This window comes from Labeo rohita, chromosome 9, assembly GCF_022985175.1.
Source record: "Labeo rohita strain BAU-BD-2019 chromosome 9, IGBB_LRoh.1.0, whole genome shotgun sequence".
Lineage (NCBI taxonomy): Eukaryota > Metazoa > Chordata > Actinopteri > Cypriniformes > Cyprinidae > Labeo > Labeo rohita.
The window spans coordinates 22830674-22848290 of NC_066877.1; the positions used below are offsets into that span (position 1 = coordinate 22830674).

General features: G+C 36.0%; 1 protein-coding gene across 1 annotated transcript in view; it reads right to left on the reverse strand.

Annotated features, from left to right (window-relative positions):
- The window catches only part of mao (monoamine oxidase), a 46929-nt gene that overhangs the window by 19683 nt on the left and 9629 nt on the right, over positions 1-17617 (reverse strand). The window contains exons 2-3 of the mRNA XM_051119215.1: positions 4577-4671; positions 3974-4111 (exon numbers count right to left, since the gene is read on the reverse strand). Of these exons, the coding sequence (XP_050975172.1) occupies positions 3974-4111; positions 4577-4671 (233 nt within the window). The remainder of the gene's footprint in view (positions 1-3973; positions 4112-4576; positions 4672-17617) is intronic.

Below are 17617 nucleotides of genomic sequence, written 5' to 3' on the forward strand. Positions count from 1 at the left end.
ACTTTGACAATGATTGTGCTGTCAAACTGCACGAACCAAGGAACGGGAACCAAGGATAATTTTTTAAAGGGTTTGTATTTTTATAGAAATGACTCCAGCAGGAATATGAGGCACTGTATTCTAGGCACTGTTAAATCAAAAATTCTGTCATCATTTATTCACCCTTATGTTCTTCTGTGGAATACAAAAAGTGAATATTAGCTTAAAATCTTGTGAAAAGTCCCTAATTATTCCATGGAGCCTTGATATTTTCAACGGATTGTTAGATTCAGTTCACAAAACTGGACTTCAAGTGAACTTCAGTGGGAGCCAACAGGTTTAAGGTCCAAATATTTAACTAATATTTAATTAAACCCAAATGCTGCAGAGTTTTTCTGTAACTAAGCTGCTGTGTCATTTTTAATGCTGGGTTATTTTTTTCTACCCAACCGCCGGGTTAAGCCTGTCTCTGATGAAACAAACCAGCTGCTGAGTTATAGTCAGAGAGTGGGCTTTTTGAATCCTCTATAGGAGAGTGGCTCTCAGCGCTACTGATTTGATGCACTTCTTCAGTTAAATAAAGGTTTGTATACGTTTTATTTCATTTATAACGTCTTTTACTGTACTGTAAATTGTATTATTTTACGCAATGCAACATAAGGATGAGTTGTCAGTCAGCTGCGTCAGCAGCGGTCACTTCGCATGATGGAAACATATAAAGTAAATAAATTTTATTTGTTGAATTTAATTTGATATTAAAATAGGTTCTCTAATCTCTGTACTGTTTGTTTATGTGCAGGTTTTAGAGTCATTCACGGCATCTTTCAGATATGAGTGAAAGGCAAGGCCACAGTCTGAAGTTTGCAGTTACCCTGTCGAACAGAAGCCCTTCACTAGCTTAGATTTCGGCAACACACTGGCACGATAATTAGTGCTATTTTGGTAAAAAGGGATTACAGGGAATGGCTGAATACACTAAAATTAAAATACTACTTTTAAATGTTATGACTCTTTTTTGTCTAAAATGTTTCTTAAATAAGTTTAAATGTATGTAATATTGTAAACAATGCTGTATTCACCCAAATAAATTCAATTTTTGTATTTTGTCCATGTGTTCTTGCTTAATAATAAATGTTTATCTTTTGATTATTGCTGTTGCCTCTAGTAATTCTGTGTGTTTTTATAAGTGTGTGCTTTCCAGTCCATTTTAAGCCAGCAATATAATATTTTTTAAACAATAGTTGACTTGAATAAAATAACCCAGCATGTTTGGCAAAAACATTTAACCCAACCACCTGGGTCAAAATAACGCATCATGTGTTCTGTCCAATATTTAACCAGCGTTAGGTTGCCAAATAACCCAAGTTGTGTTATTTTTAACCCAGCATTTTTTAGAGTGTAGAAGTGAAAAACTCCATCTCATTTTTTCCTCCAACTTCAAAATCGCCCGACATCATTGTTTTACCTTTTGTAAAGGGCATTTGACAATCTTTGCATGTTTGTTTTATAAACACTTGGCCGGTACTTCCACCTAAGTTATGTGGCTATGTAATGCGTGAAGTCACTCTAATGCAAGACAAGTATATATATATTTTTTTATTTATATATATATATTTTCTTTTAGAAAATGGCCAATTGAAGACCTTTATTCCTTGGCTGGGATCACGTAGAGCCCTTCGAAGCTGCACTGAAACTGCAGTTTGGACCTTCAACCTGTTGGCTCCCATTGAAGTCCACTATAGACAAAAATCCTGAGATGTTTTCCTCAAAAATCTTAATTTCGTTTTGAGAACGAAAAACATTAACATCCTGGATGACATTTGGGGCAGTAAATTATCAGGAAACTTGTATTCTAGAAGTGAACTAGGGATGTAACGATAACCGGTTTGACGATAAATCATGATAAAATTTCCCACAGTTAGTATTACCGTTTCATATTTTAATTATCATTAAAACCGTATTCGATTACCATGATTTGAACAACTGATGACAAATCAATACTGTACAGCATAAAGCACAGTTTTAAATAACAGTCTCATCTGAGCACAGCATGTGGAGTAGTTTCATTTTGTGTGAAAAGACGGCGGAAAAACTAAAATGTTTTGAAAGAGTGCACAGGGGCACAGGCGCTGATCCTCACGGAAATAATCGAGCACCCACAGAAAAACACAAGATAGTCCGTTCATTTTAAGTAGAAAGAAATTCATTGCAGCTTTTACGACTTAATTCTTGTTTTCATAGTTCATTTGAAGCCGTTTTTGGCATTATTTTAATGGTAAATGTCAAGAATGCATTACTGTATGAGAAGGTGCCAGCATGAATCTCTCGGCTTGCAGCTGGCCTCCTTTCCCATGTATATAGTGATTATGGCTCTGCCCTCCACAGATATTACGTGTGCGCCCTCAAACACTGTCCTGTGTATGCGCGAATAAACAGGTATTTATTCATTTTATTTAGTAAAGTGCAAAAGAATGTGTGCTTTATTTGGTAACTAATGTATTTGCAGTCAGTGCGTTTCACTAAGCAATTGGGGGTTGGGCACCCACCGGCAGAAACATAAATCGGGAGTTATAATGAATATTTGGATCCATTGAATTAATTATATGACTTATATGATATAATTATATGACTGTGGATTAAGTGGATTCTACTCAGTTATCTAGATTATTTATGGAACAGATAAAATACGTTTAATAATTTATCAATTATCATTTATCATTTTGACTTGACTCTTCTCTTTATTTAAAGGCTGAAATGTGAGGTTTATCTTTTTATGAAACGTTTTCAAAGGTTTATTTGAAAATCTACATTAGGTATGTGAACATGCTATTAGTTAAACTGTTGTCAGTCACGTTGTCATTTAAAATCCGGACATCATTAGTAGGCTACTGTTGTTGTTTTAGTGATTATGCAAACAAAAAGTCATTTTATTTGTTGATTTTAAATATAAAACTTGGTGAAGTGATTTATGTGTCAGTACTTTCTGAACATTTCCAGTACATTTAACAATACTGTGATAATACTGATAACTGAGATAATTTTGGTCACTATAATCATGATAAGAAATTTTCTTTTAAATCTTACAAATCTTATACATTTTCTTTTAAATCTTATAAATATCTAGCATTAACCAAATATTTACACTGATAATGTATAGAAGTGATGGTATGGTGTTACACAGTTAACTACTCTGCTGGGCAAAGTGAAGGATTATGGGAAACATGCCAAAGGCATTTTCCACGGGAAATAAAATCCACTTCCTTCCTAACATAATCTACACTGAACACTCCAATGAATCTCCACTATGACCTTTCCCTTCATGCACACCGCCTTCCTGAGTATGTGTGAGCTTGTCGGCGTGCTGCTCTCCATCTCAAGAGCCCCTTTGATTTACCATGATACCTTTAAAACAACCTGTATTTTTCTTCTGAAATATGACCACAGAAAGCAGTAAAGCCCACATGATAAAGAGCATTACCAAGAATCCAGTGATTTATCCTTGTAATAGCAGGGTCAGAGCAGAGAAGACACTGAATCTACAGCCAAATCTAATAAGGTCATGCAGCGTGCATGTGCTAAGGGCAGTGATGCGTCTACTCAAATTGGATATGGGGCAGGAGGAGGGGAGGCTGGTTTCTTGAGTTCCGCCCTTCTTACCCACTCCAAGCATCTGAAACCATATTACAGACTTCCTTCAGGCAGTGATTAGCATCTCCAGACTTGAGCGCAGCACACTAATGTAAAGAAGGGACTCTGTATTCAGCCCTGTTCAGCTGAGCGCACCAGGGCTAGCGCTGCTAGACTTCCTGTGCATTAAGACATGAGTGTGCTCAAACAAAAGGCTGTATTATTAGCCGAAGCTCTGGCCTGAGGCTGTGAAGAGAGCTGGATTTTGAGGCAGGGGAAAAATCTTGTTCGAATTTTGCAGATGCTTTGCTTTTGATTCGGTATTAAGTCTAAGCTGCTACATGTGTAGGCCTTCGCTGAGGTTTACCTTCACATAGTGAACCAGAGACTCCTCCTCGTTGACTTTGTATGTTTTCACACCGTACTGTTTGGCTATCCTCAGGATGCGGTTTTGAGTGGGTCCAATGTACGCTCCTCCCAGATCCACCCATTTGGTCTCCTTATTCTGAAAGCACACAAAATTTGCGTCAGATTGACAATGAACAATTTCTACAAGCCACGCTGAGACCAAAAAAAGGAAAAACAAAAAGGAACTGTTAGAATATGAATGCAAAGACAGCAGATTCCCTTCCATGTAGAGTCCTACTGGGTGACATGAAACTCGGTTTTGACTGTTTTCATCTGACTTAAGCCAAATGAGTCAAGGTTAAAAAGGGTGTTTTTAACTTCAGGGGCATTTTTTTCTAACTTTATTAGATGTATGCATTTCATTTGGTCAAACTCTTACATTTAATCAATAAATACTCAATAATGTTAAGTTGCACGTTGTTAAAGCAACAACAATGATCATAGACAATGCATATTACACAACCCTAGACTATAGTCAACAGACTTATGTTCTCATCACACATGTAAAAGCAGACCGAGTGCTGTACAATGAAGTAATTTTTGCTCCAGATGAGCATCTCACCTGAACAGTGTAGGTTCTTCCACCAACACGGTTTCTGGCTTCCAGGACCACAGGATTCAGGCCGCTCTCCACCAAAAGTTTGGCGGCACTCAGACCTGTGAATTGGGAATGCAAAAATGCACACTGTAAGATTTAGTAAACACAGGGCTGGGCGATATGGGCAATAAAATTATCACAATAATTTTTTTTCATATCAGTCGTTATCGATACTTATCACGATAGATGTCAAGTCTTTATTTTTTCAAGTTTAAATTCAGATTTTTGCTCCACAGTGAAAGTTGTAGAAACCAGACCATTAATTTTCCTTAACAAAATAAATATTTCTGCATGTTCTAATGAGTTATATTGTTTCAAATCAAGAAACAGGTTTGGGTTGTATGATAATGATAATAATAATAAGAAAAAGAAGAAGAAGAAAAAGACACTTTTTGTCTCTTAGAAATGCACATTTGATAGTAGCTTGAGGATGCAGAGGTAAATTTTAGTTCATTATCAATCAGTAACATCTGTAAAAAATTGTAGCAACCTCAGTTTTATATGGTTAAATTTAATCTGACCCAGTTTTTTTTTTTTTTAATTAAGCAATGGTCTCTCATAGTAGCAAGCATACATTTTAAATCATGATAAACACAGTTAAAACCACACATAATGGTACCTCAATACCATGGTAAAAATATAACTACATGATTTTATAGGTAGCCTATTTGTATGAAAAACGGTAGTCTAAAAACATTCAGTATAAATGCACACATGCTATAGCTTAATCACAAATACATACATACTATAATTATATACCATTACTCCTGTAATAAAATTCAATGTGACTATACCACATTGCTGCCACAATACCATGGTGCAGTGAGTGTTACTACTCGGTTTTTCCAGGCGCCGCATCGAGATAATAAATGCATCTTCTCTTCGGTCTGAGCGGATAAACAGTCTGTGTGGCGCATACTTTTGGCATATAAAAATTATATCGTACATTTATTGAACTCTTCATATCGTTTTATCGAGGAAAATTATATCGCGATAATTATCTAATTATCGCCCAGCCCTAAGTAAACATATGTAAAAATATCTGTTAGATTGGTCTTTGAGAAAACTTGTTTTTATTCAGTAGACAACAGGAAATGATGAGGAGAGAGAGGGAAAAGAATTTAAACTTGTGTTAGTAGCATGAGTGCAACTCAGTACTTTGGCTAACCGCTGTGACAGAGCTTTAGAGTACATTTGAGATGTCAGTAGCCTGTGGTCTAGTTTAAAATACTTATTTTTTTCCCAAACTCATCCTGTCCAGGTAATATTAAAAGTTGTTCCTGTCCTGACAACTTAGTTCCCGTCTGATTGTGTACAGTAGCTGTCAGTGATGACAGTGCTGTCATTGGCTTCCTATTGTGTGTGATATTATGCCTGACCTGTTATAAGTAACATGTACATATTTAAACCTCTCCTGCGTAAACAAGTTCTGGTGTGTAAACAGTTTCTCTGCCATTCACCTGAACTTAAAAAAGAAAGACACAAGGGTCTGGCTAAATGTAGTCAAATGGTCCTGAGAGTGGCATTTTTATATTTGAAAGTGAAACATAAACAATTTAATCACTACACCTAATGAACAAGGAGTAAAAGATGTGTAGAACTTTGAGAATAGTGGGCGTTTCCAATTCTGTGGAAATCTGCAGGGATCAACAACATTTTTTACAGACCTGGTTTGGCAGGTGGTTCTCACTTGCCCTGCAAACTTTTCCTGGGAACTGTCTCAAAAATAATAAGAAAACAAAATACACCTACATTTAAAAAAACTAACTAACTAAATAAATAAAAAATGAATGTGAGTGTGTGTGTGTACACCTTCAGAAGTTCAGTGTTGGCAGGCCTTTTTCAATGTTTTTGAACAGGGGTGTCGAAACTCTGTCCTGGAGGGCCAGTGTCCTACAGAATTTAGTTCCAACTTGCCTCAGCACACCTGCCTGGGAGTTTCTAGTATGTCTAGTAAGATCTTGATTAGCTGGTTCTGGTGTGTCTAACTGGGGTTGGAGCTAAACTCTGCAGGATCCCGGCCCTCCAGGACCAAGTTTGGGCACCCCTGTTTTTTTTCTCTTTATGATCACCATTATTTGATCAAAAATACTGTTATAAACAGTAATGCTGTGAAATAGGTTTACAACTTAAAACAACTATTTTCTATTTGAATATGTTTTAAAATATCATTTTTTTCTGTGATGGCAAAGCTAAATTTTCATCAGCCATTACTCCAGTCTCATATGATGCCTCCTAATCACGAGTAATTTTTACAATTTGATAGCACCTTATCTATGACAGCCTATTAGATTAGAAAAATCATCAATTGCCTGTGTCGAGTAATCTGTGTCAAAATAACGGAAGTGGCGCATTCCAGAATCCATGAAACACATTATTAGGCTGCATAATATATTTAACCCATTTAAAAATCATAATAAAGTATAATGCTATTTTGAATTCATAAATGCAACAGTAAATATATGCGATTCAGGTTTATATGCGCTTTATTTATTTACATGCATGTAGGTTACGTACATGAGTCGCAGAGCAACTGCTTTCACAGTAAATTCTCCTCCAGTCATCATTTGCATGTGGAACGTCTCAAACTCCATGTCTGCATAATGTTGTGAGTTTGGGTTTATTATAACGTTCATCTAGGAATGCCATTTCATCAGATTTGTAAGGTAAATCATTTATAAACCTATGCAAACATGAGAATACATTAGTAACTTTCTCAATATGCTTTCTGTTCATCGCGATTTCAAAACAAAAGTTTTAACCCTTGCTCTAAGTTTATATGTTTTGATGTCCACATTAGGGATGGCTCAATACTAGGGCTGTCAAATGATTAATTGCGATTAATCACATACAAAATAAGAGTTTGACTTAACCTAATATATGTACTGTATGTAATTATTATGTATATGTATATATATTTAAGAAATATTTACAAGTATATGTATTTGTAATGATTTTTATATAATTTATATTATATATAAATAAAGATATTTTGTACATAATAATATATTTCTCTTAAATATACACATTAATGTATGTGTATTTTTATATACATAATTACACAAAGTATAATTAACACAAACAAAAACCTTGACAGCCCTACTCAATACCATAATTTTGTCTTTGGTACGATGCCAGAATGTGATACCTCAGTATTGATACTAAATCGATTTTTTTTAACCTTTAACAAAGGTTGCTTTACTGTAAAGTGTTATTCTATTCTATAGTATTCAAAATCACGTTATTATTTCTCTCTCTAATTGTTTTCAGATTTCAGACTCAGATAGCCAAAGAAAAAGCATTCAATATAAATCTCACTCTCTCGGCGTGGCAGAAACATTCCCTTCAAATTATTGATGCTAAAATTAATATAGCAAAACTCTTGCTTCATTTAAATTTAATTAATATTTGATTGTTTGAAATGCAAGTGCAAATATTATGTGACCAAAGCTAAACTGGTTCTAGCTTGTCAGGCACATTTGAGCTTTAGTGTTTACTCTGTATCATATCTTAGGTATGTGCGTTATAAGTTGTGAACAAAATTATAACTGAATTTATGAATGATGCACTCACATGTCGATCTCTAAATTCCCGATCAGGATGAGCATGTGACAAATGCTTGGAAAGATTTGATGTGTTGCCTCCTGTGGCAACACATGATTTATAGCAATGCTTGCATACAGGTTCAGTAAGGTCAGCTTGTTCACCTTTATCATGTTTTGTATGCAAAATAATATCATATTTCACTTCATGTTGATGGAGTTTCATCTGTTTGATGATCCATTGCGTTGTTCTGTTGTCACATTTACCGTTTTGTAGCAACCTGGGAAGCACTACAGGTGAACTTCGGAACGGCAGCGTATAAAATACAGAATTGATCAAAATGACAGTATTGAACCGTTTGAAATAAAATGTATACCGGTATTTTTCCAGTACTGGTATACCGCACATCCCTAGTCCACATATTTAAAAAATTACACTGGCTGTAGCATTTCTGTCGTGAAAAAAAATGCCAAATATTTTATTTAACTTTATTTGAACTAATTATTATTGACTAATTATTATTGAATAATTGACTGATGACTCGATTACCAAAATAATCGTTAGTGACAGCCCTATACTAGGACTTTATTAATTAGTCCAATATCACAATAACAAGGTTTAGTCTATCGAAGAAAGCCAAACGTTAAAGTTTCAAGACATACAAACCCACGTACATGATCAACAAACGTAATACATACTAACAACACAGCACTGGGCCAATAATACAGTGATGTCTTCATCAACCAGCCTGAAAGTCTCTCAGAGTCTGACTTTATAGTTGAAGCCTTCGTGGCATGGCTAAATGAGAAAGCAAAAAAATAAAAAATAAAATCTTCACACTATCTAAGATGTCCCTTAGGGAACACTATCAGAATAAAACCACTTCTATCTTTCAGTAAATCTTCGCATCTTCCCTGTAATCACTCGGATTCCTGTTAAAACCCCTGAGGCTGTGCAGTGATTATGGTGCCAGACCAATAAATCAACAATGTCTCCAAACGCACTGCTCAAAACTAGAAGCTGCAAGTGAGAATTAGGTTCCCTGCAAGCAAAAATCACAAGTCAAACACCAATTCTCAGGACTTTCCTATCTCTGAACACACACACATAAGCACTTCCTCTCCTTACAGAGGAAGTAAAACTGCTCCTCTGAATTTCATTATGGTGTAATGACTTTTTACTTTTTCTAAAAAACTAGCTAAAATTAAAATAACATCTAGATTTTCAGATGGAGTATACCAAATCACACATCTGGATATTATTATTTTTTTTTTAATTCTGTGCACTTACAACCACAGAAATGTGACAATGCAGCAGAGAGCATCTGAGGTCAAAGCATGACCCTGGAAGCTTATATAATACCACAAACTGCCTTTGATAAGGAGAAAGTGGCAGACACCCAGACAAACAGCTTACCCAAACACACAGGCCAGACATCTGAAACACTCTCCATCATTTGGGTCCTGTGGCTGACACTGACCTACATCACGTAGTGCTACTAACACGCACTTCACGCTCTCAGCAACAGCACAAATACAAAAGAAACTGCAGAGGCTTTCAAAACCTGGCCACAGCTGTGAAGTCTGATATCTGACAGCTTTGAAATGATTGTTATACTAAATGATGTTTTGGCTCAGCCACTGAACTAGAAAGAAAATCCAATATGAACCTCTAAGGCTTTGTTCATACTAGGCAATTTGCGTTTCAAATCCAATATTTAAGACTGACTTTCCATTTAAGTGATGAAATCTGATCTGTTTGTTCAGACAGCAAAGCCAATATTACATGTATACATCAGTTATCATAGAAATATTCCAGCACAATGTCAAGAAGACACTCTCATTAGGGATGCTATGATCTCATTAAAGGAGAAGTCCACTTCCAGAACAACAATTTACAAATAATTTACTCACCCCCTTGTCATCCAAGATGTTCATGTCTTTCTGTCTTCAGTCATAAAGAAATTATGGTTTTTGAGGAAAGAATTTCAGGATTTTTCTTCATATAATGGACTTTAATTGTGCCCCTGATTTTGAACTTCTAAAATGTAGTTTAAATGCAGCTTCAAAGGCTCTAAACAATCCCAGCTGAGGAAGAAGGGTCTTATCTAGCGAAACAATCGCTCATTTTTTTTTTTTTTTCAAAAAATAAAAAGGTGTATACTTTTTAACCCTTTCACACGTGAGTTTAAAATATTCTAGCTGAGCCCCCAGAGTGAGTTTTTTTAGGCGACCGTTATTTAGAACGTATAGCCTTACGGTTTCCATGGCGACGCGTCGTGTTTCTCACGTGACACAACGCAGCCACAATAGCGCTGTATGACACATGTATCACTTTTATATAGTTTTTTCCCTTTTTATTATTAATATTCACAAACGTGCTCACTGTATTATGAAATATCTGATATTCCGATTCTGAAATATGTGCAAGTAAATGTATTTGGAGGTTTAAACACTTTTATAATGACCGCGTTAGTTGATCTATACCGGGTGATGGGCGCCGCCATGTTAGTTCGCGCTGAATCCAAGCTGTCGGATTTACAAAACGCAAATTCATCCTTTCCTCACGAAAAACATTAAAGTAAGTCTCTGATGAGCTTGGAGAAGAGCAGAGTAAACTTTATAGTTACCTACACAATGTGTATATGATATAAATAAATCATGTCGTCAGATAACATTTGTAAGGATCATTATTGCCGCTTCCATAGACATCGGCGTGTATTTTGCTAAAGATAAAGGCATCGTTTTACTAGGACGTATGTGTATGTAAATGTCTGGAACCTAAAATAAGCATTATATGGTTGCAAACACGGAATAGTTGCGATAATATGACAAGCGCTCAGCGCGTCCGATCTGGCTCAGCGCCAGCCAAAGAGCCAAAGCAGATTTGAATTCAGCAGTTGATCACCTGACGCGCTGAACGTTCGAATCACACCGGTGCGATCGTACGCTTCAGGGACCAGCCAAGAATGATCACACTGGTGTGATCGTACGCGTTAAAGGGTTAAGTACAAAAGCTTGTGTGGCAAAGTGTCTGGGATGCACGTCCACGGGTCGTTCTTGAACGATACGTTTATTTTGAATGAATCTTTAATGTGACTCAGGAAGAACGAGTCGACTCGGGGAGTGATTCGTTCAGTCGCGCATGCGCAACATCCTATTAGGTTCTGTACTGGAATTAGTTCACCTGTTTCGAGTCTTCGGGCTTTTTGAGTCGTTAATTTATCTTACGGGGCTGTCACGTGATGCTGATTTTGCTAAATGAACGAAATGACTCGAAAAAAGATTCGTTAAAATGATCTGAACTTCCCATTACCACTACGAATCACCACAAGTTCATCGTATGTGTACTCCGGCTCAAAAAGTTAGAGTATGTTGAAAAACTTCATGTTATTTTCTCCTACAACTTCAGAATCATCCAACATCGTTGTACCTTTTTGTTTGTAAACAGCGTTTGACTTGCACTTTCTTAGTCTTTGCACATTTGCTTTGTAAACACTGGGTCTGTAGTTCCGCCTATGTTCCGACCTTTCGATGTTATTCAATAGTATGTGAACGTGCATCGCAGTTCGCAGATCCTGTGCTACACAAGCTTTTGTGCTTAAAAAGTATACAAATTTTTATTTTCCCAAAAAAATGACCGATCGTTTCGCTAGATAAGACCCTTCTTCCTCGGCTGGGATTGTTTAGAGCCCTTTGAAGCTGCATTTAAACTACATTTTAGAAGTTCAAAATCAGGGGCACAATTAAAGTCCATTATATGAAGAAAAATCCTGAAATGCTTTTTCTTTAAAAACCATAATTTCTTCATGAATGAAGACAGAAAGACATGAACATCTTGGATGACAAGGGGATGAGTAAATTATTTGTGAATTGTTGTTCTGGAAGTGGACTTCTCCTTTAACCGTTAACCGACAGAAAGAATTTTTATTTTTATTTTAGACTGATTAATACAATCAGTTAAACGGTTTAAAAGGTATTTTATTTTTTTCAGTACTTTATCAAAATATTTAAAAATGTTTGTTATTTGTTGATGGTTCAAATAAAATAAAATTGCATTTTTGAGAGAGAGAGAAAAAAAAGATAAAATCGCATAGGCCTATAATGTTAAGTCGCATTTTTTATTAGTCCTACATTCAGAAATAGACCTGTTGCCAACTCGAAATGTTTACAAACACTATAAACATAGGCTAGGCTATTTGATATAGGCTATCAAGTTGGCAATGCTTTGTGTGCGTGGCGCCGATGCAATCACTTGATTTTTTTTCCTTCTAACAGTGGAAACGACTCCTAGTCATACTCAAAACTGTAAACAGTTCGCTTTTATTTGTGTACATTCACAATAAAAACAAATCTCTGTGCTTATGTAAAATAAAGAAAAATAGGATGCCGCTTTCAGCCGTCTTCCTTTCGCGCAGCACAAAAATGAATCAAAACTCTGCATATATAGCTACTTGTTGTACAGTTTTTTCTTTCGTTTTGTTAATTAAATAAAAAATATTTATCGTATAGGCCTATTCATTTATTATATATAGCCTAGCTTCATTATGTTTTTCTATGTTCGCAGAAGCTGCAGGTGCGTGATATGATGTGTCCATGTGAATCATCATGTTTTGTTGTTTGCTGCATTTTGCGCATGTAAAATTAATCCCTGGAAAACAAAATTTGGTATTTTTAATGGGTCACAGACACTTATCCTTTCTAATTTAATTAAATTTTAATTTAAAATAATCTTGTTGGTTAACAGTTAATAATCGGTTAACAAGCGTTGACTCTCAGTCAGGAAAAATAATCGAAATTAACATCCCTAACTCTCATAAACCAACTGAGAGTGGATGTCAGTGTGGAAAAAGAGAACTGGACATTTTGTCTCTAATCATGTCTATCATGACATCTCACCATGATGCTGAATTCACAAGGTAAACATAAGCAACATTTGACAGCATATACACTCACTAGATAATGTCACACAGTTCACTATATGCAAAAAAGGTGTGCAAAATTAAATGAGTGTACTCAGACAAAGTGTCAGACAATATTAAAAACTTAGCATGATGTAACATTCAAAATATGGAAGGGAAAACACTTATATTTCCTTCATTCAGAGACAGGCTCCAAAAAAAAAAAAACAAAAAGAAACAAAACAATGAATTTCTATGTTCTCGCAGTCAGATACGCCGCAGTGAAACCTGATTATTTAACCAGGTGGCATGAGTAGGAGGTATTCTAGTCTCGTCGCAAAGAGATGAAGAACGGAAATATTCCAAGAACCAATTCAACACAACCTCATATTTCACACGTGTATGAAATTACCAGCTGAAGAAAGTCAAACTTACAAACACATATCTATGAGCTCCATACGATGTCTATAAAATATTAAATGGTTATTTCCATTTGTCATTTGAAAGTATTCCTTTAACATCACAAGCTCTCATGAGAGAAAGTTGGCTCAGAAGTATATGTTTTCTTCATTCCGAGACATAAAATGGTCAGGAAAGGAAGAAAAAAAACTTTGTTGGCAGAAACACAATAGTAGCTGTGGTCTTTGTCACTCAAGTGCAGCACTGAAGGGACCACACTGACTCGACACGACTGCCAAGTAAACGCACTTAAACACATATGGAACTGAATACAAAAATGAAGCTTGCCGTTTGCTAAAAACAAGTTTACAATGAACGCTGGAGACAGTAAAAGTAAAAGCACAGTAAACATCCCAGTGTGGTCAATCTTAAGACAGACTCGTGCTTGACTTTTATAAGACCACAATTGTAGACTTGGGGCTGTTCACACGGGACACGCTCTTATGTTCAGTCCGCAAAAATAGTTTGACTTTTGGACTAAGTACACACGTATTCGGCTACACTCATGTTTTTTCTCTCGGTAGGGGCTCACATCTGTGCATCAGTCGTTCAGCTGCATCTCTTAGTTGGACATCCTGCCAGTTTATATGTTGATTCAAGTATTTTGCAATTCTAGTCCTCCACGATTGAACTTCATGCTCTGTTTTCAGCCTTAACTGTCCTGCTGTGTTTTTTTTTAAATAAGATCCTTAAAAACAGTGTGAAGTGAAAATTCACTTTATGTATTTTCTAAATGTATGTTACTGATCTTAGTGTGAACAATTCATCCATACAATTTTCATTTAAATATCATCTCGATCTTCAAGTGAAATGACAGACTTCTCTCTGGTGATGCAGATTTGAAGGGATAGTTCACCCAAAATTGAAAACTCATGTCATTAGTTACTCGCCCTCATGTTATTCCAAACCTGTATCAGAACACAAATTAAGATATTTTTGATGAAATCTGAGAGCTTTCTGACCCTGTATAGACAGCAACACAACTGACACGTTCAAGGCCCAAACATCGTTAAAATAGTCCACGTGACATCAGTGGTTCAACCTTAATTTTATGAAGCTATGGGAGTACTTTTTGTGCAGAAAGAAATAAAAATAACAACTTTATGCAATCATTTCTTCTCTTCTGTGTCCGCCACATGTTTACTAGAATACCACTTCGATGCTCTGTGTGATGAACGTGTCAGTTGTGTTTCTGTCTATGCAGGGTCAGAAAGCTCTCAGATTTTATCAAAAATATCTTAATTTGTGTTCCAAAGATAAACAAAGGTCTTACAGGGTTGAAACCACACGAGGGTGAGTAATTAATGACATAATTTTAATAGTCTTTTATAAATACTTAATTAGGTTTGATATGAGGTCAGTGTTTCAGCCTCATCTTAACCCTCTTCACTGCCAATTTTGTTTAGATATTGATGAAGGTGTACCGTTGAGGGTGGCTTCAGACAAAGAGGGTCAGTGGATTTATGATTGTTGGAAGTTTATGAGAGATAACCAAGAGGGGTGTAATTCTAATCTATTATTTGTAATAGAAGTGGACCGGTTTTCCATGTAGATGTACTCTATTAGTAAGTTTTTCCAAGATGTAATATGTATGGTATTCCTTGACTTCCAGTTCATGAGGATAGTTTTCTTGGCGATAGTTAGAGCCACTAAGAGCAACTGGCTATTTGTATTATTTAAGTTGATTAATGATATGTCACCTAATAAACAGAAGGAGGGAGACATTTTTGGGTGAACTCTAATCTCTTTAACCACACATCCATTAAATCAAACACACTGTGCAAATTACATTAATAACACAAATAATTGTTCTAAAGTTTTCACAAACACCATCCCTTTTGTTTTTCAGGAAATTATGAACAGGCAAACATGACTACTGCCAGATAAGTTCTGACAGTGACACAAAGGTGATGAAATAATGGCAGAATTATAGTTTTTTGAATCAATTATCCTTTCAGACTGAATATCAAGTTGCAGTTACTCATGCTTTTCAAGCAAAAAGTAAAACTAAATTTGGTCAAAAATACTGTAGAGACATTAAAACGATATCTAACAATCTAGCAGACAATTAAGTTTAAGCGGTCAATCTGGTTAAATTCTGCCAAGCCAAATAAGCTTAAAAGCTTAAGTCATGAATCACGATACTGCTACCCAAACACCCAGGCTCAGAAATACAGTCCCTGGAAGGTTTGTAAAATAAGCCAAGTACTAATGAAAACCTAAGACTAGCTTTTTTGCCAAATGATACAGTAATACATTAGTGTAAAATGACTAGCTTAGCTAGCTGCTATTTTATAGGACGTGGGTCTAAATAAAGCCTGAACTATGATATAGCCTACATTACTGCTCTATGTATGTTTAGCAAAACTAATTCAGTTTAAATGATAAATAATGACTTGACTTGCATGCAGCAGATTAATATTCACCACAGTAAAGGAAGAAATAACCCCATTTGGATTGTCAAACCACTGAGGAAAAGGTCAAACTTTCTTTGAAGAGAATTCTGGGAGATCAAAGAGATTGTTTCTGACTAAGAAAACCTCTACGCTCTTTCACCGTTTTTTTTTTTTTCTACTCATTGCTTTCCCAATTCATTTCTCATTCCCCATCCACTCCATGTCTTAATCTTAAAGGGGACATCGGGGACAATGGATGCCCATTTTCCACAAGTTGTTATGATACTTTAGGTTCTTCATGAAATGTCTGCAACATACTTTTATTAAAATTCCTCTATGGTGATGTAAACAACACCCCTTTTACCCTGTCAAAAACTGCTCTGTTCACAGCGATCGGTTTCGGTGCATGTCTCTTTAAATGATAATGAGCTCTGCTTACCACGCCCCTTCCGTTTTGTGTGTATTTGGTGGCTTGTCACCATCAAAGACAAAACTAATCCACTGTATCCTCAGCTCTGATGTCGGGAGAAAATTAAGAATCCTATGTTCACTTTTACATCCAACTACAAAACACCTGCATTGCTTACGAGGCATTGTTGTCACTACAGCTGCTTGAGCGCAGAGAAAATGGCTTTAGCAGATGTGGGCGGGGCCTGAGCAGTATGACATCATACTGCTCACAAAATCAAAACAGCTTGATAATTGAGAGTGAATGTAGTTTTATAATTGTAAGGTGGTTGTGTCAACAAACTGCTATGACACACTTATATGCAAACATAATTTAAAAGTTAAATTCGCATTCAATATCCCCTTTAAGATGCTACATCTGAACTGAACAATATGATGTTAAACAGTATCAAAATAAAAGAGTGAAATTTATTTTTGAGTACAAAATCACATTTAAAAATAGATGATCTGTGAATCTGGAATATTTTGCAAGTAATAACAAGCTTAGGTAGTAGAAATATATCTATTGTAATGATAATATTTCACAAGCAGTACTTCGTTATTGTGCTATAATTAAGGAGTTAAGTAATAACATGCAACTGTGTTGTGCTTTGGTCTAAAACTTCCTCTGGTCATGTACAATATCACTGATCATGATAAAACAACATGTTTAGGATTCACTCCTACTGTTGGCGCCAGTTCAGGGGCCATTTACTGAGAAACAAGAGTCTGAGGGTGAGGGTGGATGTGGTTTCCGTGGCAACAGTACATATAAAGATGCAGTCGCTTGGCAAAGGTAAATCTATACCAATTACCTCCCTGTATTCACTGGAAACAAGAATCTGCAGTGCACTCTTGCTCTAATTGACATGACATAACAAGGTTAGGCTTTTCAATAAGACATCAAACTAAAGGTAAAGACAGTAAATCAGACAACATGCTAGCTTATAGGCCTGATCTGGATCTTACGCAGCAACAATCTGTCCTGTAAGAATAGGGTTATACACTCAAATTAAGCATATAGCGTTAGTTCTAGCAGGTCACGTGAGTCAAACTCGCATCAGCTGATCACATCTACCTAAAGAAATACGACACCTATAATGGCATATAAGCACTATTCAGTATTATTCGGCAGCTTTGTCGCTTGCTCAGGAGCGAAACACCCTCCTCCATCCCCAACTCCTCCTTTTGCCACAGTCAGGACTTGGCTTCTGATATTCCTCATTGAATCTGACTCCTTTTATCTGAATAACGTCTTAC